Source organism: Oreochromis niloticus, linkage group LG18, assembly GCF_001858045.2.
Source record: "Oreochromis niloticus isolate F11D_XX linkage group LG18, O_niloticus_UMD_NMBU, whole genome shotgun sequence".
NCBI lineage: Eukaryota > Metazoa > Chordata > Actinopteri > Cichliformes > Cichlidae > Oreochromis > Oreochromis niloticus.
In genome coordinates this window covers 18,035,342-18,058,278 of record NC_031982.2, presented here as the reverse complement: position 1 = coordinate 18,058,278, position 22,937 = coordinate 18,035,342, and the positions used below count along the sequence as shown (strand labels likewise).

Below are 22,937 nucleotides of genomic sequence, written 5' to 3'. Positions count from 1 at the left end.
CAAAACCCTGACACAGATGTTACAGAGGGAAAAGAAGCAAGAAGATCAAGGAGGTCTTATACCATCCACCACGTGGTATTTATACCTGCGAGGCACATGTAGCTGAATGGAGCAAAGCGAGCCACATCTTGTCAGAAAACAATGAGACAGCTGCAGTGGTTGTAACTACAGGTATGCTTATTAAAGATGTACTTACAAAACAACGTATTATTGATTATTTCAACTGTTTGCAGTTCAGAAAAAGCTGTGACGATAGATAGTTAGATAGATAGATTGTTTTTAGTCTTGCATTTTTTATTTGTTTTGTGTTATGTTTTACTCTATTTCTTGTGTTATTTATGGTATTATTATTTTATTTATAAAATAAATATCCTGTCCTAATATGGGTATTTTGAGGAAGGTTTAAACTAGATTTTATAATACAAAAATTTATGAAGACAGCTTGGGGCGTCTAAATGTATGTTTTTAAATCGCTTTTAAATTCCTTTCTGTACCTGTAATTTGTCCAAATCTTAGTTCGATAGAAAAACATACTTTACTCTAAGAAATTGAAATCTAGCCTAGTCTGAAATGTTTTACAGATAGATAGAAATATAAAGTTTAAAGTAGATTACAAACAGTCCTCTATGTACTTGACAAATCTGTAAAAATGTAAACGAAATGTTCTGCATATTTGAGTTTATCTTATCTGTTTTCAGAGTATTTTATATTATTTATTTTTAATTTTTTAATTTTTTTTATTTTATGTATGACAAATGCCAGAGGCAAGATTTAGAAAAATCACAAACAGAACTTTTTAAAAGCAGTTGACTTTCAGTCTATAGACAAAGGCCGTAGACTGAACAAATACCAAAATTCAGGATATTTCATCTATATATTTTTTTGTTTTGTTTTCCAAGTTCACAAAATCGTTTCACTTATTTTTTTTTCTTAACTTACTTTTTTGAAATTTACTTTACACTTTTTTTTTTTTTTTTTTTTTTTAACATTTCTAGTTTTTATTATTTTGTTCGGTTAAATTAAAACCAATCTTGTTTTAGTTTTTTGTCTACTTTCAGTTAACTATAAAAACCTTGGTTATTTTGATAGAAAAACAACATGGTTTTAACATAATTTTCCCTTTCTTTTTCAGTTAAATATAATAATAATAATAATAATATGTGATTTATTACTACTATATTTGTGATACTATATCTGTCTATCGAATCGCGTGCTCGTCATGTATAAATCACAGGCATAGAAATAAACATTTGAAGCTGTGCAATGAACTTGTCAAAGCAGATGTGCAGCTGACATGGTGTAAGGGAACACTAAAAGTTAGGCTCTGACCGCACAAATGAAATAAAGACTCATTCTTCTAAAGTCAGACAAAGAGCACTCTAACGGTATCCCACATCTGCGAAATACAATCGCCGCGATGCTCCAAAAACGCGGAAGCATGCCTGGTTTGGCATCTGCTCAGAGCCATCTGTGGCCAATCCAAGCCCCTGAGTGCTCCGTGAACGCAGCTGAGTGCTGGTGACGGTTCTCGGGAGCAGCTTAGTCAGAAACAGGAGTGACCGCTAGCTTCATGACAGCCGCGCAGACATCAGTGAACTAGCGGGAGCGGAACATCTTTCGCAGGGAAGAAGGAGCGGGAGAGACAGAGGGAGAGCGAGGGGGCAGCTGGAAGGAAAGGAGGGGCGGCTACTGGACTTTGCTTTCCTCGCGTTTTAAACCGAGTAAACACTCGCATCGATTTCGGGCTAGCCTCTTTTGAAGACCTCGAAAACATAAGCTGGAAGGTTAGCTAGCCGCCGCCATCTCTTCTCAGTCGGAGCGACCGCCGTGTCTTCCACACCATGGGGAACGCTGCCACCGCCAAGAAGGGCAACGAGCTAGAGAGCGGTGAGTGCGAGCTGTCGTTTGAACTCAGCAGTGTTATTGTGTTGCGTTTAGTCATCTCAACAAGATGCCATGAAGCAGTCAGCTAGCCTGTTATAACTAAAAACTGTTTAAACTACCGGCCAGAGTAAAGCAAGGGAGGGCCGTCCGTCCGTCATCGCCCCCCGCACATTCCCACATTGCACCGACGCTGAAAGCACTCTCCGTTTAGCTAGAAAAATGAGCATGAAGGATTGTTTTTGTGGTTCTGCAAATATATATCTAGTTTTTAAAATAGTGGGGCTATTGAAGGTAGCTATAGCTCCAAGAAGACCCCAGGATTGTTGTGGTTTTTGGCATTCAGGGGGGTGGGGAAGGGGAGCCCTGGCAGTGTAAACAGACTATTAAAGCCTGTTAAGTAGCCAGGAAAGCAGTGCGTGTCTATTAATGGATCTCTATGGTCATTTCAAATGTTAAAAAGGCGGTTTGCATGCAAACTGGAGCACAAGAAAGCCTGGAAGAGCAGCTAGCCTGCTAACTTTAGCTTTAAGTGGTGGTGGTGGTAGTGGTGGGGGGGATTATCCCTCAGAAGGCCCCTGTCATTTCATTGCCTCTTGATGGTTGTAGCTTTCCAGGGCCTTCACACACTCATCAGTGACTTGTATTTGTCTCATGTCAAAATCCCTGCTTAAATGAGTAAAAATCCTAAGCCTTAGCATCACCTCGCCACCTCTTTTGTTGTGTCATCTCGAGCTTTATAATGCTGTGGCTCTTGCTGCATATTTGACTGCAGGCTTCTTCTCAACAATAACAACAGCAGCTAGTTGTATGAAGACAGAAAGTTTTCACAGATGGTCTTAAATCTGCGGCAATAAACCGCAGGCTCTTGGGTAATTGTTAAATAAATAGACAGTAAATTTTATCTGAAGGCAGCGTAGGATTGTTCCTGCCCCGGGCTCTTCACTGCCACATTTTATTCTGGGCTGCATAAACAGCAGCATGACCAAATATGGTGAAGAAATGACAAATGCCCTCTTTCCATTCATAAAGCCTGGACCTGCTGCCGTCTTCCCAGCATTAGGGCCGCACGCTCCCCAGAAAGCACACTTTAATCATGTCACTCATTTGTTTAGAGTCCCATTGCTAATCTTACTGTGGTAAAGGTCCATAAGGGCTCACTTCTCACACTCAGTGTCATTGACTGGAGCAGCTTGTCATCAGACCTTCGTCAGAGGATAAGGGGTATTACAAGCTTTGAAAGGTTTGACGTAGCTCGGACTAGGCCAGTGTTACTTTGTGCTCATATGCTTTTATATGTGCAGCTGGTCATCACTGAGCATCCCCTTGCTCTTAAATAATAAAAAAAAAATCCTCCTGTATCTGGCTACAAACAAAAACACGCCCAGTGCATTTTCTTACTCTTAAAAAAAAACAACACAAAACCGAGAACCATCTGTGTTGAGTTGTACACTGAGTTTGTTTAAGGTAATGCCACTTTATGATGCAGTGATTACGTTCCTCTGAGATTTATTGACCTGTAGAGAGACACCAGACAGGCCCGGTGCACAGTGCCAAGCAGACGTACTCAGGCAGACGGAGATGATCAGATCAGCTATATTATCTATACTGCCAAGCATTTCCGCTGAATGCAACTATGATCCCTAGATCCTGGGCCATAGCTAACTGTTAAACCCATTTAAGCTGACACTGTGCTCCGAGGGGCAGATTTGTCTGGAGTGTAGCCGCCCTGATAAGACGACCTGGTTACCCACAGAGCTGCACGTTACCTGTGTTTACTGTACATTGATGCAACGAGCTGGACCGGTTGGAAGAGCACCGACATGGTCACACTTGGACGGAGAGATTAAACACTTGCCATCATGACACCTGTTTTATTTCACAGTGCGCGTGTACTGTAGTGTAACTGGATAAGCCAACATAACTCAACCATGTCATGCTTGTGTGGAGTTTGGCATTGATCTCACAAAGGGCTTGTCAACTGTGCTAACTTTACTCTATAGATACGCAGCATTGCAAAGAGTATTGAAGATTTAAACTGAACAGGCCTAAACCTCACAGTTTGTTTTTTTTAACCCCCCGCACTGAATTAGAGTTGAGACAGTGTATTCCTCAAGTTTTTGGTATAATTTTTAGATGCTTCATTTATTTCTCCAACAAGCTGGATATTTTTTCTAATGTATTTGCAGAACTTGGAATTGGAATTTATGCTTAGTTTGTGATGGGTTATTTAAGCAAGGGTAAAAATGTATCATTTCTTTAACTTTGACCTCTGTAGTTTGGGGCATTATTTTCTTATTTTTAACAGATTAAAGTTTATAAAAGGTCATACTAGAGCTAAGAAAAGTAATTAAGAGAATAGATGATACAAGTTGGCAACACTAGAATATGCAGTGAAACGAAATTTGGTTTTGCAGCTCCACAGATGTTTTAGTTAAAAGTATAAAAATGCATATAAATGGCAACAAAAAACACAAAACGATAACAATAATCACTCAGTGCTACAACAATATTGCACAGTGGTTCAGCAGGATGAGTGATGTGGCATCTGCAACAGCATCTGCTGTGAAAATGTATAATGGATGATATACAGGGCACTGTTAAATCCAAATAAAATCTGTATGCTATGACTTGCCAGTCAATATATCCAATGGAAACTGAAAAACTGTATTATTTTCCCTCATAAAAAATGCTTGTGTTTAACTTGATACCAACAGCACGCTTTAAAAAGTTTGTGAAGGAGGATGTTTACTGCTGTATTGTATCACCTCTTTGTTTTTACAGCCCACTGGAAGAGTTTGGGAACTAAGGAGACCGACTGCTGTTGTTTTGAAAGGGTGCTGGAAGTGACTCAGATAGCACGTCTGAGTCTTAGAAACCAGAACCTCATTTGATAAAACCACTATACTCATGTTAAAGACAAAAAAATCCATATGTCTTAGTGTCCATAGAGTTTATCAACAAAAAGTTATTGCTAAAAACCTTCAGTTCCAACATTGAGGTAGCCACTTATTACTGTACCATAGCTGTTCTTTTTTCAGTGGGAGTGAAAAAAGAAAGATGCTTTAAATAAAAAACATTTGTAGTTCAGATTAGATTTGTAATGTTTTTATCTTTGCTACAGAGGATTATCTTTTCAGGCTGATCTAGCATGCATGGCTGAATTTTTGATACACCTTTTTTTTAAACACCATAGTAGGCAGTCAGTCTCTTCTTCGATTCCTCACGTGACTCTCGACTCTGTTTTCATTCCTGTTGCTTCTATTCACTACACATGCTTCATGTTTGTTGACATGTTATACTTGTTTTTATGTACATGAACTCTATATTTCTCTCTGTCTTCTCTTCTCTATCACGTCATCCGTGTGGGTGATTGTTCCTGCAAAACCTTGGTGATCAATAGAGACCTTTGGTATGCTAAATTCCTCCAAAGATGACCAGAATGGCAGAACAGAATTGGTCTTATTGTGAAAACTTGCTAGATGTGCTTGCTTTTTACTTTGTCCTGCTTTGAAAATAATTCAGTGTTTTTTGTTATCTGCATTCTCTCAATCTGGATATCTCCTGTCTGCTGTGTGTCCCATACATTGGTTTGTCTATGCTTACCATTTTATGCTGTGTTTGGTAGCCTTCCCACAAACTCCTTGTAAGTGATGCACAAGATGCTCAGAGAAACTTTTCCCTCTCATTTCTGAGTGCTGTGGTCCTCTTACCGTTTTTAGTAAGGCTACAAAATAACAGAGAACTGAGTGTCTTGGAATGCATCATTAGTCTGCTTGTTGTGGATGTTGCTGTCTTGTGTTTGTATTTTTTTCCCCCTCTTTAAACTAAAGTATGTGATACTTTTAATATACCGTTTTAATTCATATCCAGATGAGAGTTGATTGCCCGTATTGTTCTCCTCATTTGTTCCTTTCCCTTCTATAACAATGCCCTTTGTTCTTTTTGCCAAATATAACTTTTGTACTCATAAGCCAAGCTCTTTTGGCATAAAGAAGTGTGTTCTGACCGCCTGTCTGTGCTCTTTATCTTTTAGTTAAAGAGTTTCTAGCCAAAGCCAAAGAAGATTTCTTACGGAAATGGGAATGCCCACCACAGGTCAGAATCTCGAAAAGTTGAACTTGCTATTTAAAGACTTGGCACACGAAGCAGGCTAACACAATGTTGTTTCAACAGAGCACGACGTGCCTAGATGACTTTGACAGATTAAAGACGCTGGGTACCGGCTCGTTCGGTAGAGTCATGCTGGTGAAGCACAAAGGAACAGAGCAATACTTTGCCATGAAAATACTGGACAAGCAGAAGGTCAGTGGCAACACTGTCAAACAGACAGTAGTGTTGACATGAGCGGTAACCACGCAGTGACGATAAAAGTGAGGTGGCGCTAAACACATCCAACAAATGGCTGCTAATCTTCTTAAAAAAATGACATTATAACCCGTTCTTGTTGTATTAAAAGGGTTACTGGGGGACACAAGTAAAATAAATTATAACTAAAAGCTGCCTTTGCTTTCAGTGTTCAGCCGCGTCTGTTGCTAATGTTTGTGAGATTTGCCCGGCAAGGTCATCTTATCTCTTTATCTGTCAGGTGGTGAAACTCAAGCAAATAGAACACACATTAAATGAGAAGAGGATATTACAGGCAGTGAGCTTCCCCTTTCTCGTCAAACTTGAGTACGCATTTAAGGTACAGTATGATTTTTGGCATTATGTAATTAAAATTCCTTTATTTGAGTCTCAGTAAAATTAAAGTGTGTTTTTTGGCCGCTCCCCTCTTGTTTTAGGACAACTCCAATTTGTACATGGTAATGGAGTATGTTCCTGGTGGTGAGATGTTCTCACACCTAAGACGAATTGGACGGTTCAGGTTAGTTTTCTTCTGCAGTCTCCTGCGGTTTTGATTCGTCATATAGATTTTCTGATAGTACTCGCGCGTGTTTGTTTACGACTCTAAACCGAATTATCTCTGCTTCCCTTCCAGTGAACCACATGCGCGGTTTTATGCCGCCCAGATAGTGCTGACATTTGAATACCTCCATTCACTAGATCTCATATACAGAGATCTGAAACCTGAGAATCTTCTCATTGACCACCACGGCTACATTCAGGTGAGCTAGAACACAGATCAATACACCATTCTGCTGTGTTTTCTGTGTGTCCACACTCGCTGAATAAACAATGTGCTACTGACTTCCAGGTGACAGATTTTGGATTTGCTAAGCGAGTAAAAGGCAGGACATGGACGTTGTGTGGGACGCCGGAGTACCTGGCTCCGGAAATCATACTCAGCAAAGTATGGACGTCATTTTGTAACTTTACTTTTTCATTACTTTTCTGCACGGCATCAAAGCTTTTTTTCTTACTTGAGTCATTATTTGATTAATATTGAAAATCAGTGATGCCACACAGAAATGTTGAAGCAAAATAACATCAAGCTGCTGTTGTGTGACTACAAAGGAAGAAAAGGTTTACAGCTCATCTTTTAAAAGGCTTTTCTGTAGGACTGCGACCAACTTCATCACCGGTTCCTTTCTAGACATGTAGGTGAGCTTTAAGTGCCCGCTGCGCCTCAGTGGAAGTGGACCTACTGCCTGTGTAGATAAGAAGGGCACATTCTAACAACACAAAGCTTTTAGTTACAGGTGATACAGTAATAAAAACTCCTGGGCAACTTTAGGTACAGATCTCCATTTGGCTTCAGAACTGACTGAATTCTTCACTTTATATAGATTCTGTTCTCATAAAGGGATGGACATGGTAAGCAACAATACTCTGTGATGTTTAAACGATGCTCAATTGGTACTCAGAGGCTCAAAGTGTGCCAAGGAAATATCCCCCACGTCATTACACTACCACCAGCAGCCTGATACAAGGCTGGATGAATCCATGCTTTCATGTTGTTTTCACTAAAACCTGACCAAATTTTGGAGCAGAAATCGAGACTCATCAGACCAGGCAACATTTTTCCATCTGCTATTATTCAGTTTTGGTGAACCGGTGTGATTTATAGCCTCAGTTTCTTGTTCTTAGCTGACAGGAGTGGCACCAGGTGTCCTCTTCTGCTGTTATAGCCAATCTGCTTCAAGGTTCAGTGAGTTTTGAATGCAGTTGCTGTTGATTTCTCATTCCCTTCTGGCCTTTGGCATCAACAAGACATTTTTACACAGAGAACTGCTGCTTTCTGCATAGTTTCCCTTTGTCAAACCATTCTCTGTAAACGCTAGAGTTGGTTGTGTGGGATAATCCCAGGAGATCAGTTTCTCAAATCCTCAGACCAGCCTGCCTGGCACCAACAACTATATTACGGTCTAAGTCACTTAAAACACCCTTCTTTCCCATTCTGATGCTCAGTTTGAACTTCAGTAGGTTGTCCTGACCGTGCATAAATGAATTGAGATGTGCAGTATGATTGGGTGATTCAACATTTGCGTTAATGAACAGTTTTGAGCACGTTTATGAGTACCGTTTCATTTCTGCTAATGGATGCTTGTAAAGCCTAAACACTGGTCTGTAGATGAGTCATATTTTACAAAAGTTTCTATGACAAAAAATAAAAATCATCATTAAAAGAAAAGGACTGTAGCAGGAATTTATCTAGAGAGGGAAAAGAATTGTCTGTGCTTGCTATACAAATGTCTTATTTCTATATACAAAGTTCCAGTTTTCTAACTGCAGGTCAGAGTAAAATTAGTGGTGAAATACAGATTCTTACAATGCAACTAACCAAAGCTCCTCGGTGTTATTATCCAAGTGGAGCTGCGGGAGCCATTTGGAAGTTTTCTCAAGTGATAAATTATAATGAGAAAGTCTTAAATGTCTTAAAAACAGCCTACTTTTTCTCCAATTATATACTATAAGTATTTTTCTTCTTGTGTGTTTTCTGTTATATTAACATGTGTTATGTTCGTTTTAGGGCTATAACAAAGCTGTGGATTGGTGGGCCCTTGGAGTCCTCATCTATGAAATGGCAGCTGGCTACCCTCCTTTCTTTGCAGATCAGCCTATTCAGATCTATGAGAAGATTGTGTCTGGAAAGGTAAGAAGCTGCTTCTTTTGGAAATGCCAACATGATGGCATGAGGAGCAACGGCCATGCATGATAGCTAAGTTAAATTAAATGTGCACGACTGCTTTAACTACTAGAAATGAAATCCTAACACTTGCAGTCTTTTCAGGTTCGGTTCCCGTCCCACTTCAGCTCCGATTTAAAGGACCTGTTGAGAAACCTGCTGCAGGTGGATCTGACCAAACGCTACGGCAACTTGAAGAATGGAGTCAATGACATCAAGGGACACAAATGGTTCGCCACAACAGACTGGATCGCAATCTATGAGAGAAAGGCAAGATACCAAACACACATTAAAGTGACACCATACAGAATTAGCTCGTAGAGTTAATTATATATCGATTTACACACATATTTATTTATTTTCTAGAAAGTTTCCAAATACTCTTCAATCAGTTTTACTACACGGTCCTTTCTGATTGTCGTTACTTAGCTGTTGCATGCACAGTATTTACTTAATATATTTATTTCATTTTTTTAACTGGCCAGTAAAAAGGTGTGGGGTTTTTTCACTTGGAAATCACCCAGCTTCACTGCAGATGGTGCCACATGCCAGTTTGCAGGCGTGACAGTGATAATGGACTGTTTGGATAAATCTAATTAGTTATTTAGCTTGGGCTTAAATCTTATTGACTTCCTTTAGTTTAGCTTAATATGCAAGCATTATGTTTTTGTTTTTTTACTTTGTTTTTGCACTCTTCTACCTGTGATTTGTTATAAGATGAAAATAAGCAGCGTTCTCTGTTTAAGTTAGTCCAGTAAAACTCCAGAGCAGTTCCTCATGAGCAGAGTTGCTTCTTGGGGTTTTGTGGCATAAAAGCAAGATAAAGAGCTACAAAAAGGAAGAGAAGCTGTTTTGTATTTACAGTGAAGTTGGAGCCTTTTCTTTGTGGACAGAAATTCAGTTGCTTTGCCTTTAGTATATTGCTGTATGACAGTGTTAGAATGTAATATCTTGGGCCAGTCACTGTGTAGTCTCACTGTAAGTTGGCAAGCGCCCATGCTGAGATTTTATGAAGACAATGTCTCAGTCCCAGTGAATAAATATCCTATTTGAATATTCTAGTCCAGCTCGTTTAAGCATATTTTGTTATTTTTGCAGAGGTCGTTTCTTCTCTTTGATCATTTTGTTTTAATATGTGTTTCATGATTTAATAATTATGGAAAAAAGTAGACATCTGACTATGACCAAATGATCCGATTAATCATATAGCATTTGTTTCTGGATCCTGGCTAATGTCACATGCTTCTGCGTGTAAGGTTATTCTCTGACATGTAGTAAATCCAGAGCAGAGGGAGTTGAACTGGCAACTCTGAAAAAATGCCACAGTTTTTGTCTTTAAGATATACACGTTGTGTTGTACTGAGTGCATCATTGAAAGTAGTGTTCAGTAAGTGATGTATTAAAGCATTACAGATGCAACTCTGCTGTTTGAGAAAATCGTCCAATCACAGTTTGTCTTTAGTCTCAGTTATGTGCATTATGTATTTGAATAAGCTGCAATCATATGACTCATGTTAAATAATGGGTAAAATTAATGTGCAAACACAGTACAAAGAGCAAGTTAAAAGAAAGTTAAATATAGATTATATAAATGATTATATTAATTTTATCAAAGATAATGCTTTGTCCGAAGAGGTCAATTTACAGTGTTTGCCAGATGGCTAATTTGACTGTTGTCCACAAGCCGGATGCAAACAAACAAAAAAATAAATAAAACATAAACACTGAATGACTTAAATTCAGCGCATCATTTAGAAGAAAAATAAATATTAATAAAAATTAAAGTAGAACTTTATGCATAGTTGAGTCAGTGAGGCACGGCACCCACTTTTAGCTTTTGTAAAATTCCTGTTAATTAAAACATCTTTGCAGACAAATATTTCAGTGACCTAAGTGCGTCTCCTAGAAGCAAAATGTGAAGTTTTTCACTCCAGTACCAGGGATATGAATGAAGCTTGGAGTACCAAGTGCCCGACAACTCTGAGATCATTTGCCATTTCCCCTGCAACGTTTTGCATACAGGGCAGGTATTACCACTTTGGAAAAATAATTGCGCTGGGGATAACGGCTCTTTTGTCCCCGTATGTTGATCATTTTCCAGAAGCCTGCATTACTTACCCTGTTTTTTTTTTTTTTTAACTCACATATCTTTGGTTAAATTAATGTGGCTACTTTTGTGATTTCAGTGTGTCTTTGTGAGCCAGACGTATATTCATACGGAGGCTTATTTTTACAAACGTCTGAGTTGATGTTGGAAAATTCTTGCTAGCAGCCATTGCGTTGTTTTTCCTTAGCCTTCATGCATTAATTATCCTGCAGTTTGTGATTTGTTTTCAATAAGGTACTTGTGCTGCTTTGCAGCACAGACACAATATGACTTGGCTGACGTTGCTTGCCCTACATCCAAAGTATTTCCAAACTATGAATGATGATCCGCTTCTAGGGACAAGCTCCACGTCGTGCTGCGCCAGACATTTAAATTTTGTTTCGATGGTCTGTTATCTGGAGTATATCACCCCAGTCAAGTGCTTTCAGGAAATGTGATGCTGAACAGTTATGGGAAGCCAAACTCTCATATGATTGAGATTAAAATTTGAGTCATTGTGCAGCCCTAGTTAAAATGTAACTATACAAAATCCTGTTAAATTAGAGGGGACAAAGATGAAAGTACAAGCGATACCAGAGGTACCCATTAACCTGTAACATATTTGATACATACAGTTTTTCATCATCATTGTGATTCTGCTGTTTTGTTTTTTCCCCCCCATAAAACCTAAATAAATTGGACAATACATTTTTAAACGATAAATTTCAAAAATTGTCAGAAGATTCGATGAACAAATTATCTGAATGATTTCATGGTTAGGGCTTTAAAGGTTTAACTCTTTGTTATGCATCAGCTGGTTTGTAAAGTGTATGTCTGATTATTTATGAAGGCACAAGTGTCTGTATCTGTGGTGTGGAAGCTCTTCAGATCAGATGCTTTGAGGATGATTTTTAAGATGGGATTAAGATGTCTAATGAAAGGATTCATGCTTTTGTGCTTTGTTCTACTCAGGATGTGAATAAAGTAGTTTTAGGAATGAAAAGCAGACTTGAGAGGGAAATTTAGATGTGTGTGCTCTCGTATCTGCACACCTGGTGAATTGTTACACAAACTGCAGTTGCCAGTTTTTGTTAAGTTATTAAAAACTGCCTCCATTGTAGAGGAAGAGGCTTCACCAGCTATCTGACAAGCACATCGTTTAAGTTGACAGCATTTGGGGTTTGCCAGGACAACAAATGCTGTCTAGATTCACTGTAATACAATACAGTCTTGCCTGCTCTACTGACAAGCCAGTGTAGGCATAAATATAATATAATCCCACCCAGTAAAACAAGTCTTTCTGTTCTTCTGCAGGTTGAAGCTCCATTCATACCAAAGTGTAGAGGCCCGGGGGACACGAGCAACTTCGACGACTACGAGGAGGAGGAAATCCGCGTTTCTTTAACGGAAAAATGCGCGAAGGAGTTTGCAGAGTTTTAGGACGTGAGAACATGGATATATCAGGGAAAATAAGGGGATCTTTGCACTCTTCTGAAGACTTGGGATGGAGCAGAGACCATCTTTTTCAGATCTACTACATAGTCCCTTCATTCCACAAGGCTGAATGAGGTCGCCATGATCCTTGGGTGCCGATAACCTGTCACCGTCACGTACACCTGCATATTAAAGCAGACACATCACTTTTCTCTTTCTTTTTGTTGTTTTTTTTGTACTTATCCTTTTTTTTTTTTTTACTTTGAAGCAGTTAGTCTTGGATGTTGTTATCCCCTATAAAAATGTGATATTTTTCAATTTATGAGGAAAAACTGACAGTGGCCAATAATGATACACACATTGTGGGTTGTAGGGATTCCCCTCCAGTTGTCAGCAATGTACATTAAGAGTGTGCATCACATTTAGATTTTGTCTTAGGTGCAAATCTGTCCAGACATTTGACAACTTTGACTGTTTAAAGGATGACCAAATGGGAAAACGCTAGGTGACACAAGAAGAGAGGTCCTTTCCATTCTTTGCTTTAAGCCTTAGAGAGCCAAATCCTTAGATGAGCCCCCCTCACCCCCATGTTCACTGTCTCCTTTGTATCGTGACCCAGGCACAGCAAGCCATGCAGAAAAGGACAAACCTTGTTACATTAGTAAAAATGTAAAATCCACTTGTTTGTTTGATCTGTTTGGGTCCGCTAGTTACATGTAAAGTTTGATATGTTACAATATTTTGTCGCTGTGTCAAACATTATAATCATATTGTCCCCATCGGGCCTGCTTATAAAGACCCTCATTACATGTCTGTGGAACAACGTGACCTCGGTAAAAGGGAGTAAAGAGAAATCCTTTTAGGGTTTTAACTTTTATGTAAAGCTGAGAGGGTCAGTGTGAATAGTGTTGCAGCTCCGCGCCTCAACATTTAGTGAATCTTTAAAAAAAAAAAAAGTATAATGTACTCAATGAAAGATGTTTTAAAATCTTTGAACAGGAATGCATAAAAGAAAGGATATTTACCATATTCTCCCTGTTATCGCCCCAAAGAGATTTCTTTATTTCATTCTTGTCAAAGAATGTAGATTTGCAACTTATAGGTATGCATATTTGAAAGCTTGATTTCAGTTTTCCTCACAATACACTGGCTAAAATGAAGACTGCTCCTTTGTATCACATGTAACCCTGTTATTGTTAAGCTCATTACATCATACGTATATGCATTGTTTCATATATGTTTTTATTTATACACATTAGAGATGCTAATAAATTTTATTTTTAAAAGTGTTGGAATTTTCTTGCACCCTTTCTTCCATCGTGGATTGCGGATCCTACTGTGTGATCTGGGTAGTATCAAAAGTCCAGAGGCCTCAAGAGAAGATATTTTATTTTAGACGTTTTAAGCAAGTTTGTATCACAGTGAGCACTATGGATTCCTGATTTGGCATCTTGGTATGAACAGCTTAATTACACATAACTTGAATACAGGTGAATACATGTTAGCTTTTTAGAAGTGGGCTGGGGCTTTTTCCATGTGACTAAGGGGTAAAAGACTTGGTGCTACCTGGACAGATCAGTAGTCTGTTAAAGAGCTCACACAAAGACGCATTCAGCCATTACACCTTTGGTCAATTTAAAATCACAAGTTAACCAATGCACGTGAGGAAGCTGGAGAGAAACCACACAAGCATTATGGAAACGTGAACTCATCAGAGAAAGGCCCTGTCTAGCTGGTGGTTTAAACCCAGGACCTTGCTGTGAGCCAGCAGTGCTAACCACTATATTTCTGTATTTGTTGTAACTGACAATCCATCACTACATATTTGGACCACAACACTGTATATAAAAGATGACCATAGCCACCAGTTACGTGAAACCAGAGTATTAAACACAATGAAAACGGTTTATTGTGGATACTAACTCTGCTTCTCATGGTTTCCGCTCTGGCTGTTTTTCTTTTCCGGAAGTTGTCGTTCGGTTTGGACCTATGGTGTTGCCGTAGGTACTCGGCGTATGGGTAATGTAGTGTAGCAGGAGACACGTGGGACGCTGCGTTTCCGTTCATTCGAAGTTTACGGAAACATGGCGGGCCTGGAACTGCTGTCTGACCAAGGATACCGTTTAGATGGAAGAAAAGCCACCGAGCTGCGGAAGCTTCAGGCCCGTATGGGTGTGTTCACTCAGGCCGACGGCTCTGCGTATTTAGAGCAGGGGAACACCAAAGCTCTGGCCGTGGTGTACGGTCCCCACGAAGTAAGTGCCGCGGATGGAGGGGAGGGTTAGTGGGGATAAACAATAAAATGCATTTGATTATGGTCATCACACCAGTGACATAAAGTCGCCACATTTTGATATAATATAGTGTAAATACCTGAGAAAGGGGAATTTTCAGCGAGATCTTTTGCTTGTAGCAGTACTTGCACAGTGTAGTATCATTATTAAATTATTGCTCAAAGCAGACCAGATGTGTAGGAAGTTTTATTTAAGGCTCAACAGCATGAAGTATTAATTGAAATCAAAGTTATGATAACATATACATTCTCTAGACACTTGATTGGGTACACCTTGGCCCATGGTATGAATTCAACAACACTTTTCCACTTGAGTTTTTTAGTCCATATTGAGATAATAGCATCACACAGTGGCTGCTGATTTGTTGGTTGCACATCCATAATATTAATCTCCTGTTATGCCTTTGGAATGAGAAATGGTGATTCTAGAGGTCATTTGAGAATATTCAAGAAACCTGTTTGAGGTGATTTGAGGTGTGTGATGTGGGGTGTTATCCTGCTGGAAGCAAACATCACAAGATGTGGTCATAAAGGGATGGACACAGTCAGCAACAATAATCAGGTTGACTGTGTGCAAATGATACGTTTATATTCCAAGTATATTTGCGTTAACAAGCCGTCGAACAAGTGCACCAAAAAAAGTGTCCAGTTGGTGTATATTGCAGCATTTCTTTATGTTCAGTGCAGTTAACATTGTCCCAGTGTTTAAGCACAGTAACGTCCAGTCCAAGCTGTACATCAGTTCTTACGTGTCGTTTTCCTCCAGATGCGAGGTTCCCGAAGTCGGACTCTTCATGATCGAGCAGTTATCAACTGTCAGTATAGCATGGCCACGTTCAGCACAGCGGAGAGGAAGAGACGACCACACGGAGACCGCAAATCCACTGAGATGAGCCTCCACCTGAAGCAGACGTTTGAGGCTGCTGTGATGACCCAGCTGTACCCTCGCTCTCAAATTGATATCTATGTCAAGGTTCGTGTTGGACTGACACTTCATCTGGTGAGAGGTATTATAGGTATTATAGATTTCTTTGTAATTGTTCACAAACACGTTTCCATCGTCTTCCAACAGATTCTGCAGTCAGACGGAGGGAATTACAGCGTGTGCGTGAATGCTGCCACACTGGCAGTGATTGACGCTGGCATCCCTATGCGGGACTATGTGTGTGCCTGCACTGTAGGGTTTGTGGATGAGACCCCCCTCGCTGACCTGTGCTATGCGGAGGAAAGTGGAGGCGTGAGCTCATTGGCTTTAGCGCTTCTGCCCCGAGGTGGACAGATCGCTCTGCTGCAGATGGATGCCAGACTGCATCAGGATCACCTCGAGACTCTGATTGAAGCTGCAATGACTGCTTGTAAAGGTGTGAGCAAAGTGCTGGATGAGGTGGTGAGGCAGCATCTTCAAGAAGCCTCGGTGCTCACTGGAGAGTGACGTGGGACGGCAGCAGGAACATGTGGACTCCGAGTGCAGCTTGAAAGTGTTATTGGACTTTAAATATTTACAAATGATATTAACGTTTAATTCATTTATATCAGTCACTGAATACTGTTGTATGTATGTGATAAATGTAATAATAAATATTTTAGTCATGCATCGTTTCCTTATTGGTTGTTTATTTGTGAGTGAGGTATTCAAACTTGTCTACTTATACGACGTCTGCTCCTGCAGCTTCACCTCTCCACCTGCCTCCCAGCCATTGAAACATGTATCCTCTCTTGTTTCTACTGACCTTCTCTCCAGGACACACCTCCATCACCCCCGGTTATCTTCCCCACCTGCTCCCTACTCTCTATGATGGAAGCTTGTTTGTCCAACTCAAAATTTTTGAGATTTTAACCCTTTCTGGTTACTAAGTATCTTGAAATGTTGACTTACTTCTGAGCTCACACATTTTGAGATATATATTTCCACTGGCAGAAACAAGCTACCACATTGATGTTCTACATTTTATAGCAATAAATAATAATTTAAAAAACTATGTTTTAAACTAAATACACGAGTAAAGTCACTCTGTATTAAGGTAAGCTAAATGAAAACTACGAGCTTTAAGCATTTAAGAAAAATTTTAAGGGAAGTTTTAAACATGTACCTTATAACGTATAACATGTACCTAATAACGATGAAACGGGTTATTCATCCAGTATTTTCAATATTTCTTTGTGTCGTTTTATTTTGTTTTACTTTATTTTATTTTAACTTGCTTGAGCGGAAGTCGGTGCGCCGCGGTAATGTTCCCGCAGGAACAAGGAAATCGAAAACGTCCAGCAGCGGCTTCTGCGATAAAGCCCCACCTCTGAAGGTGGATGTGACCAGTGGACACAGGTGGGTTTTTTATATATATTCTGCAAAATAATAAAAAAATTTGTTAAAGCTCTTTAAAAAAAAAAAAAAAAAAAAAGCTTTTTCAGCGTATAGCGGGTTTAAACATTTACCACTCAGCGAAACCGTCCTGCTTGCTTGCTAGCTCGCTGCACCAGGCTAACCTCAGCTGTCAGTAGATGCTCTGACAATGGATCCCAGGAAGCAATTTCTCAGCTCGATATAAAGGCGTGATTACCGCAGCGTCGAATGGTCATAAATGTCTTCATATCGATGTGTATTCCTCAGCGGTAGTTATCCTTACGGATTGTTAACAAATCATATTTAAATTGTCTGTGTGTTTCCTTCAGGATCCGCCAGTAAATCCAGGCTTTGGAGTAACGTTACAGCTGATAATATGGGGCTGCTATCTGACCCAAACAGAAGACGGGCTTTGATCAGTATGCTGACTCGCCTCAATGCCCCAATCTGGTGAGTTTTAGTCAGTGTGAAACGTCTGCCTACTTTCGTTTAGCTCTCTCTCTCTCTCTCTCTCTATTAATATTACTTCTGTCTTGTTTTAGTGTGGTCTGCTACTTTGCCGGTGTGGCTTGGTTCATGGGTTTGGCCTTTGAGCCGTTCACTCTGCGGACATACATGTCAGAGAATGCCATGGGCTCTACCATGGTGGAGGAGCGCTTTCCAGCTGGGGAGAGAGCGTTGGCCACCGGGAGGGAGTTTGCAGCCCATAAGAAGAAAGTTGGGTAAGGTTTACTATAGACTTGTGCTTGTGGGTCTTTATGCAGTTTGTTCCTAGTTTTTTGTTGTTATTTGAAACTCAAGTCTCGGTAGAAGTCTGATCGTTTTTACAGTAATCTTGTTTGACTATTTGCGTCTCTGCAGTGGGATGCCAGTGGACTGGCTCGTGAAGAATATGCAGGATCGAGGACTGGAAGTGTTTACTCAGAGCTTCTCTCGCACACTACCCTTCCCTGATGAAAACAAAGAGAGATATGTGAGTTTATCGTGGAAAACTGATTTTGTTCTCAGCAAGAGACAGACTGGTTTTTGCACAATCTTTATGAATATTTAATGACTTATCCTTTGGTGCTGTCTCCTCTTCTTGGCAGATTGTAAAAGGCACAAATGTATATGGTATCCTTCGAGCTCCTAGAGCTCCACGGACTGAAGCCCTGGTGCTGAGTGCTCCCTGCAGCCCAGGTGATAGCAACAACCAGGCTGTGGGACTGCTTCTCGGCTTGGCTCAGTACTTCAGAAGTGAGTACAGCACCCATTCCCCTCTCCTTCTCCACAATTTGAATGATGCTGTTTGCTTTTCTTGGTTTAATGAATGTTGTTTTTTTAATAGATCAGATTTACTGGGCCAAGGACATCATCTTCCTTGTCAATGAGCATGATTTGATTGGTATGCAGGCCTGGTTGGAGGGCTACCATCACACCAACACTACAGGTGATCAAACACGTGTATCTAGTTACAGTAAAATAAAGGAATGAGATGTATAACTAAGTTAACTTTACTGTTGAAATGGTTCATCCAGGTATGTCGTGGTCTCCATTACAAGGCCGTGGTGGATCAATCCAGGCAGCACTGTCCCTGGAGCTTAGCAGTGATGTCATCACCAGTTTGGACCTGGTACTGGAAGGTCTCAATGGCCAGTTACCCAACCTGGACTTAGCAAACCTCTTCTATGCCTTCTGTCAGAAGATAGGAGTTCTTTGCACCATTCAGGGCAAGGTAAAGGCTTATAAACAGACGCACTCTGCTCTGTGTGTGGTTAGCAGAGTGCTAAGACTATGTGTTGAAGAGTCGTTATGTAGCTTTTCTTTGTGGATGTGTTTATAGCTGCAAAGGAACGATTGGGATAGCGTGTCGGGGTACAGCCACGCAGTCCAGACCATGATGCTAATGGTGATGAAGCAGGCCAGTGGGCGGCCCTGGGGAGACCACGGCCTGTTTCTGCGCTACCACATCGAAGCTGCAACCATCAAGGGTGTCAACAGCTTCCGGCAGTACAAGACTGACGCCACTACCATCGGCAGGTCAGAGATGGTGTATACTGCTTTTGTTTATATTTAAGGCTTTTATGTTCTGCTTGTAATTTGACACTTTTATGATCTTTTTTTTGTCTAAATGAATGTCCTGCAGGCTGCTGGAAGGAATGTATCGTAAGCTGAATAACCTCCTGGAGCGCCTGCACCAGTCCTACTTCTTCTACCTCATGCCGTCACTCTCTCACTTTGTCTCTATTGGATACTACATGCCAGCCTTTGGCCTGCTCGCCGTTATTCTGCTGCTGCGTGTATCCTGAAATAAAAATGAAATGAAATGTATAAAAGAAACCTAATAACAGCTGAGAGCAGGGTGGGAACACATTCAACCTTCAGAGTTTTTTTTCCTTGACTGTAATACAGGCGTTAGACTTGTGGGTTCAACTCAATACTCCACCATCGACAACAGAGGATGGAGTTGCTGACATTGATCAGGTTAGACACACGTGCTACGACAAACTCATCAAAACTGAACCTGAATTTTGCTGGCTTAAGTCTGGTTAATCAACACTTTAATAAAAATCTGCTTCCTCCCAGCAGTCCAGTCCAGGAGTGCTGTCGGTGTTGACTCCTCTGGTGATCAGCCACCTGACAGGAGTTGCTCTGTACGCGCTGCCGATCCGTTTTCAGGAGACTGCTGTTGAACATTTTCCTGTGTCTGAGACCGAGGCTGTGGTCCTGACAGCAATTGCTATTTACACAGCAGGCCTGGCTTTGCCACATAACACACACAGGTACTACATAATGTGTGTGTGTGCGTGTGTGTGAATTGATTTTTCTTGTAAGCCTTCATTGGTAATTTTATTAGATACACCTGTCCTACTGCTTGTTAACACAAATATTTAATCAATCAATCAGATGATAGTAAGAAGTGCTTTGTCTGAGTATTTCACAAACTGCCCACACAACCATCTCTAGGGTTTACAGAGAATGGTCAGAAAAAGAGAGAAGAATATCCAGTGAGCGGCAGTTCCTGACGTCAGAGTAGAGTGACTCGAGGAGGGCGAAACATTAATGTACAAACTATGAAACTGAGTTTTCAGTATGAGCACAAATTCAAATCATTTAGGGTTCTCACACTGAGTTATGTATGCATCAGTGCACACACTTAAGCGACCAGAAACCGCAGAAAGTCAGTAGCACTTGGTAACTTTAAGTTAAAAAAGGTGACGGCGACTTAAAATTTGTGGGGCCCGAATGAGTCGATCAACTAAAGTGAGCTTCCTGTGTGGATTACCCCTCAAAGTTCAGTACATAAACTTAAATTGTAAACATGTCAAAACATTAATTTTAGTTGATTATGAGACAATGGCTAACTTGACGCGGGAGATTAAGTGAGCTGTTGTGTTGTTTGTTGCAGACTGCTGTCGGGGGAGGGCACGGAGCAGGGCTGGAGAGTGCTGAAGCTCATCGCGGTGCTGTATCTGGCTGTGCTGCTGGGCTGCACTGCCCTCATCAACTTCTCCTTAGGCTTCATTCTGGCTCTCACCCTGGTGCCGTTAGCTGCCTTTGTCACACCCCACGTTCCAAAGTAAACACCCGCACAGACACTTTGGCCTTCATAGCCCCCTATCACCATACAGAACTAAAACTGTGTTCTGCTCTTTTTCTCTCTCCAGGGTTTTGTCAGCGTTCATCTTGGTCATCCTCAGCCCAGCTTGCACGCTCCTGTTTTCAGTCTTTTTCTTTCAAGAGCTGCAAGAAATGCCTGTCAGCTTCCAAGATGGGTGGTTGCTGTATCTATCAGTCATTTCACAGGGGATCCTGGACCACTCCCTGTATGGATCTCTAGTCTACCCACTCATAGCCTTGCTGGTTTATCCATGCTGGCTGCTTTTCTGGAACATCCTCTTCTGGAAGTAGCCCACAGGTCCACTGAAGAGTCTCGTGAGTGCGACCGCCCTCCGAAATGTTCTCAGGTTTGTCATTGCTGGGTGAATGTGAAGAATTATCAGTTGAATCCACTGGAGAGGAAAAAACAATGTACTGTAGTTGCCTTGGAAAAGACGCAGCAACTCCAACTCCATGTTTGGACATTTGGTTATTACGTTTACTCGAAGTATTTCAGTCTTTTAAACATCAGAGGCATTTCTGAGTCACCAAAACTATTTGAAAGTGAGCAAAATGAACTGATTTCTACTTAACATCAGTCTCAGAATTATACAGTATAGGTGCATGAAGGGGATGAGTTTTTCCCAATAACTATAAAAGTCACGGTTGGGTTGATTTGTGTAAAAAGAGATTTTGATTAAAGACTTTTTTGGGGATTTCTTCTAAAGGTTTTTTTGGGGGGGATACATAAAGAATAATACTGTGCTCTCTCTCTCTCTTTTTTTTTTAATCATACAGGATGCTAAACATTGACTCGGTACCAACATATAAAACAGTGATATAATGGTAGAAACCATTTTGGCCGTCTGCCTCTTTTTAAAATGTTTGTCTGCATTGGAACAAGCCATCACTACATCTAATATTTTTATACTTGTTGAAACTTTGGTTTGTGTTTATTTCATATTTATGGCTGCCAAAAATAAAATACATTTTGACACCTTCCTGTATTATCACTGCACATACGTACAGCTTATTTACTACGGCAATGTAAATACATAAAAACGTTCCATTAGGACGGGGGTGTTCACGAATTTTATATCATTTACTGTGTCACAGAATTATTCAACTTTGTAATCTGTAATATAATAAACATGGATGAAAAATAGATTTTTTTTCAATGTTGAAAAACACTAAAAAGATTGAAATGACCTGTTGGCACAGATTAAGAGGACTTTCACAAAGTCCTTCCCTGTACAAACATCGGGAGGTTTTACAGAGAACAGTCAAAGACAAAATACCCAGTGAGGTGCAGTTCTCTGGTTAAACATGCCTGCTTGATGCTAGAGGTTGGAGAAGAATGACCACACTGCTTCAAGATGATAGGAAAGGAACAGACACAGAAATAACCACATTACAGCCAAGGTATGCAGAAGAGCAGCGGTCCTCAACCCCAGGGCCGCTCCGTGAGTCGTTTGGTAGCAGGCCGCGAAAGTTGAGAGTGTGAAATTTATGGTTTTCAGGGTTTTTCTGTTTTTATCGTTATTTTTTTTAATTGTTTACTTGGTTTCCCTGCGTCTTTTTCCTGTGTGTTATGAATAAATTTTTTTTTTTTTTTTTTTTTTTGGGTACCGGTACTGTTTATTTTGTTGTATTTATCCACGACACCTTAAAGGCTGGTCCATGAAAATATTGTTGGACATAAACCGGTCCGTGGTGCAAAAAGGGTTGGGGACTGCTGCAGAAGAGCATCTTGAGCCTTGAAGCTGATGGGCTACAGCAGCAGAAGATCACACCAGGTTCTGTTCACCTACGAGCAGGAAGCTGATGCTATGATTCACACCGCAGCCTTCCTGAGTATTGATGCTGACCATGTTCATGCCTTTATGACCACAGTGGACCCATCGTCTGAAGGCTGCAGGATAACGTACCATGTCAGAAAACTCAGATCATCTCAAACTGGTTTCTTGATATGACAATGAGTTCAGTCTACTCACATGACTTCCACAATCACAGATCTCAAACCAACAAAGCACCTTTGGGATGATGTGGAACAGGAGATTCACATCATGGATGTGCAGCATCCGTACGATGCCGTCATGCCATTCTGATGGATGTTTCCAGTACCTTGTTGAATCTGTGCCATGAAGGATTAAGTTAATTCTGAAGGCAAACAGAGGTCCAACCTGTTACTAGCAGGATGTGCCTAATAAAGCGACGTTTGTAGATCTCACAAGAACAGAAAAAAAAAACAGCA

The 22,937-nt window shown here is 40.5% G+C and overlaps 3 protein-coding genes across 6 annotated transcripts; all 3 read left to right on the top strand.

Annotated features, from left to right (window-relative positions):
- The first annotated feature begins 1,416 nt into the window (after window positions 1-1,416).
- prkacbb (protein kinase, cAMP-dependent, catalytic, beta b) lies at window positions 1,417-13,759 on the top strand. Of its 2 annotated transcripts, XM_025900595.1 has the most exons (11): window positions 1,417-1,887; window positions 5,285-5,293; window positions 5,918-5,979; window positions 6,058-6,186; window positions 6,470-6,568; window positions 6,666-6,748; window positions 6,863-6,989; window positions 7,079-7,174; window positions 8,795-8,917; window positions 9,056-9,220; window positions 12,351-13,759. In XM_025900595.1, the coding sequence occupies exons 1-11, from the start codon at window positions 1,842-1,844 to the stop codon at window positions 12,474-12,476; spliced, it is 1,065 nt and encodes a 354-aa protein (XP_025756380.1). In that variant the 5' UTR covers window positions 1,417-1,841; the 3' UTR covers window positions 12,477-13,759. The 2 variants fall into 2 exon arrangements, with proteins under 2 accessions (XP_025756380.1, XP_003438161.1); XM_003438113.5 differs by lacking the exon at window positions 5,285-5,293 and having other exon boundaries at window positions 1,422-1,887.
- A 711-nt stretch (window positions 13,760-14,470) lies between these two features.
- On the top strand, window positions 14,471-16,362 carry exosc4 (exosome component 4). The gene is made up of 3 exons (XM_003438114.5): window positions 14,471-14,725; window positions 15,530-15,736; window positions 15,836-16,362. Exons 1-3 carry the CDS (start codon window positions 14,555-14,557, stop codon window positions 16,193-16,195), a joined length of 738 nt encoding a protein of 245 aa, XP_003438162.1. The 5' UTR covers window positions 14,471-14,554; the 3' UTR covers window positions 16,196-16,362.
- A 599-nt stretch (window positions 16,363-16,961) lies between these two features.
- gpaa1 (glycosylphosphatidylinositol anchor attachment 1) lies at window positions 16,962-21,690 on the top strand. Of its 3 annotated transcripts, none has more exons than XM_005476381.2 (13): window positions 16,962-17,086; window positions 17,434-17,554; window positions 17,647-17,826; window positions 17,966-18,077; window positions 18,193-18,340; window positions 18,432-18,533; window positions 18,622-18,818; window positions 18,927-19,123; window positions 19,230-19,383; window positions 19,496-19,567; window positions 19,670-19,866; window positions 20,493-20,663; window positions 20,752-21,690. In XM_005476381.2, exons 2-13 carry the CDS (start codon window positions 17,481-17,483, stop codon window positions 20,993-20,995), a joined length of 1,848 nt encoding a protein of 615 aa, XP_005476438.1. In that variant the 5' UTR covers window positions 16,962-17,086; window positions 17,434-17,480; the 3' UTR covers window positions 20,996-21,690. The 3 variants fall into 3 exon arrangements, with proteins under 3 accessions (XP_005476438.1, XP_003437924.1, XP_005476439.1); XM_003437876.3 differs by having other exon boundaries at window positions 16,971-17,086; window positions 19,673-19,866; XM_005476382.4 differs by lacking the exon at window positions 16,962-17,086 and adding an exon at window positions 17,184-17,335.
- The last annotated feature ends 1,247 nt before the right edge of the window (window positions 21,691-22,937 follow it).

What these genes read in the sequence shown, in the direction of transcription:
- exosc4 (XM_003438114.5), top strand. Translation starts at nt 14,555, where the DNA reads ATGGCGGGCCTGGAACTGCTGTCTGACCAAGGATACCGTTTAGATGGA. An exon ending in TGGTGTACGGTCCCCACGAA is followed by an intron (nt 14,726 to 15,529) that starts GTAAGTGCCGCG and finishes GTTTTCCTCCAG; the next exon opens with ATGCGAGGTTCCCGAAGTCG. An exon ending in AAATTGATATCTATGTCAAG is followed by an intron (nt 15,737 to 15,835) that starts GTTCGTGTTGGA and finishes GTCTTCCAACAG; the next exon opens with ATTCTGCAGTCAGACGGAGG.
- gpaa1 (XM_005476381.2), top strand. Translation starts at nt 17,481, where the DNA reads ATGGGGCTGCTATCTGACCCAAACAGAAGACGGGCTTTGATCAGTATG. An exon ending in CGCCTCAATGCCCCAATCTG is followed by an intron (nt 17,555 to 17,646) that starts GTGAGTTTTAGT and finishes GTCTTGTTTTAG; the next exon opens with TGTGGTCTGCTACTTTGCCG. An exon ending in CTTGGCTCAGTACTTCAGAA is followed by an intron (nt 18,341 to 18,431) that starts GTGAGTACAGCA and finishes TTTTTTTAATAG; the next exon opens with ATCAGATTTACTGGGCCAAG.
- prkacbb (XM_025900595.1), top strand. Translation starts at nt 1,842, where the DNA reads ATGGGGAACGCTGCCACCGCCAAGAAGGGCAACGAGCTAGAGAGCG. An exon ending in AACTTGAGTACGCATTTAAG is followed by an intron (nt 6,569 to 6,665) that starts GTACAGTATGAT and finishes CTCTTGTTTTAG; the next exon opens with GACAACTCCAATTTGTACAT. An exon ending in AGAAGATTGTGTCTGGAAAG is followed by an intron (nt 8,918 to 9,055) that starts GTAAGAAGCTGC and finishes CAGTCTTTTCAG; the next exon opens with GTTCGGTTCCCGTCCCACTT.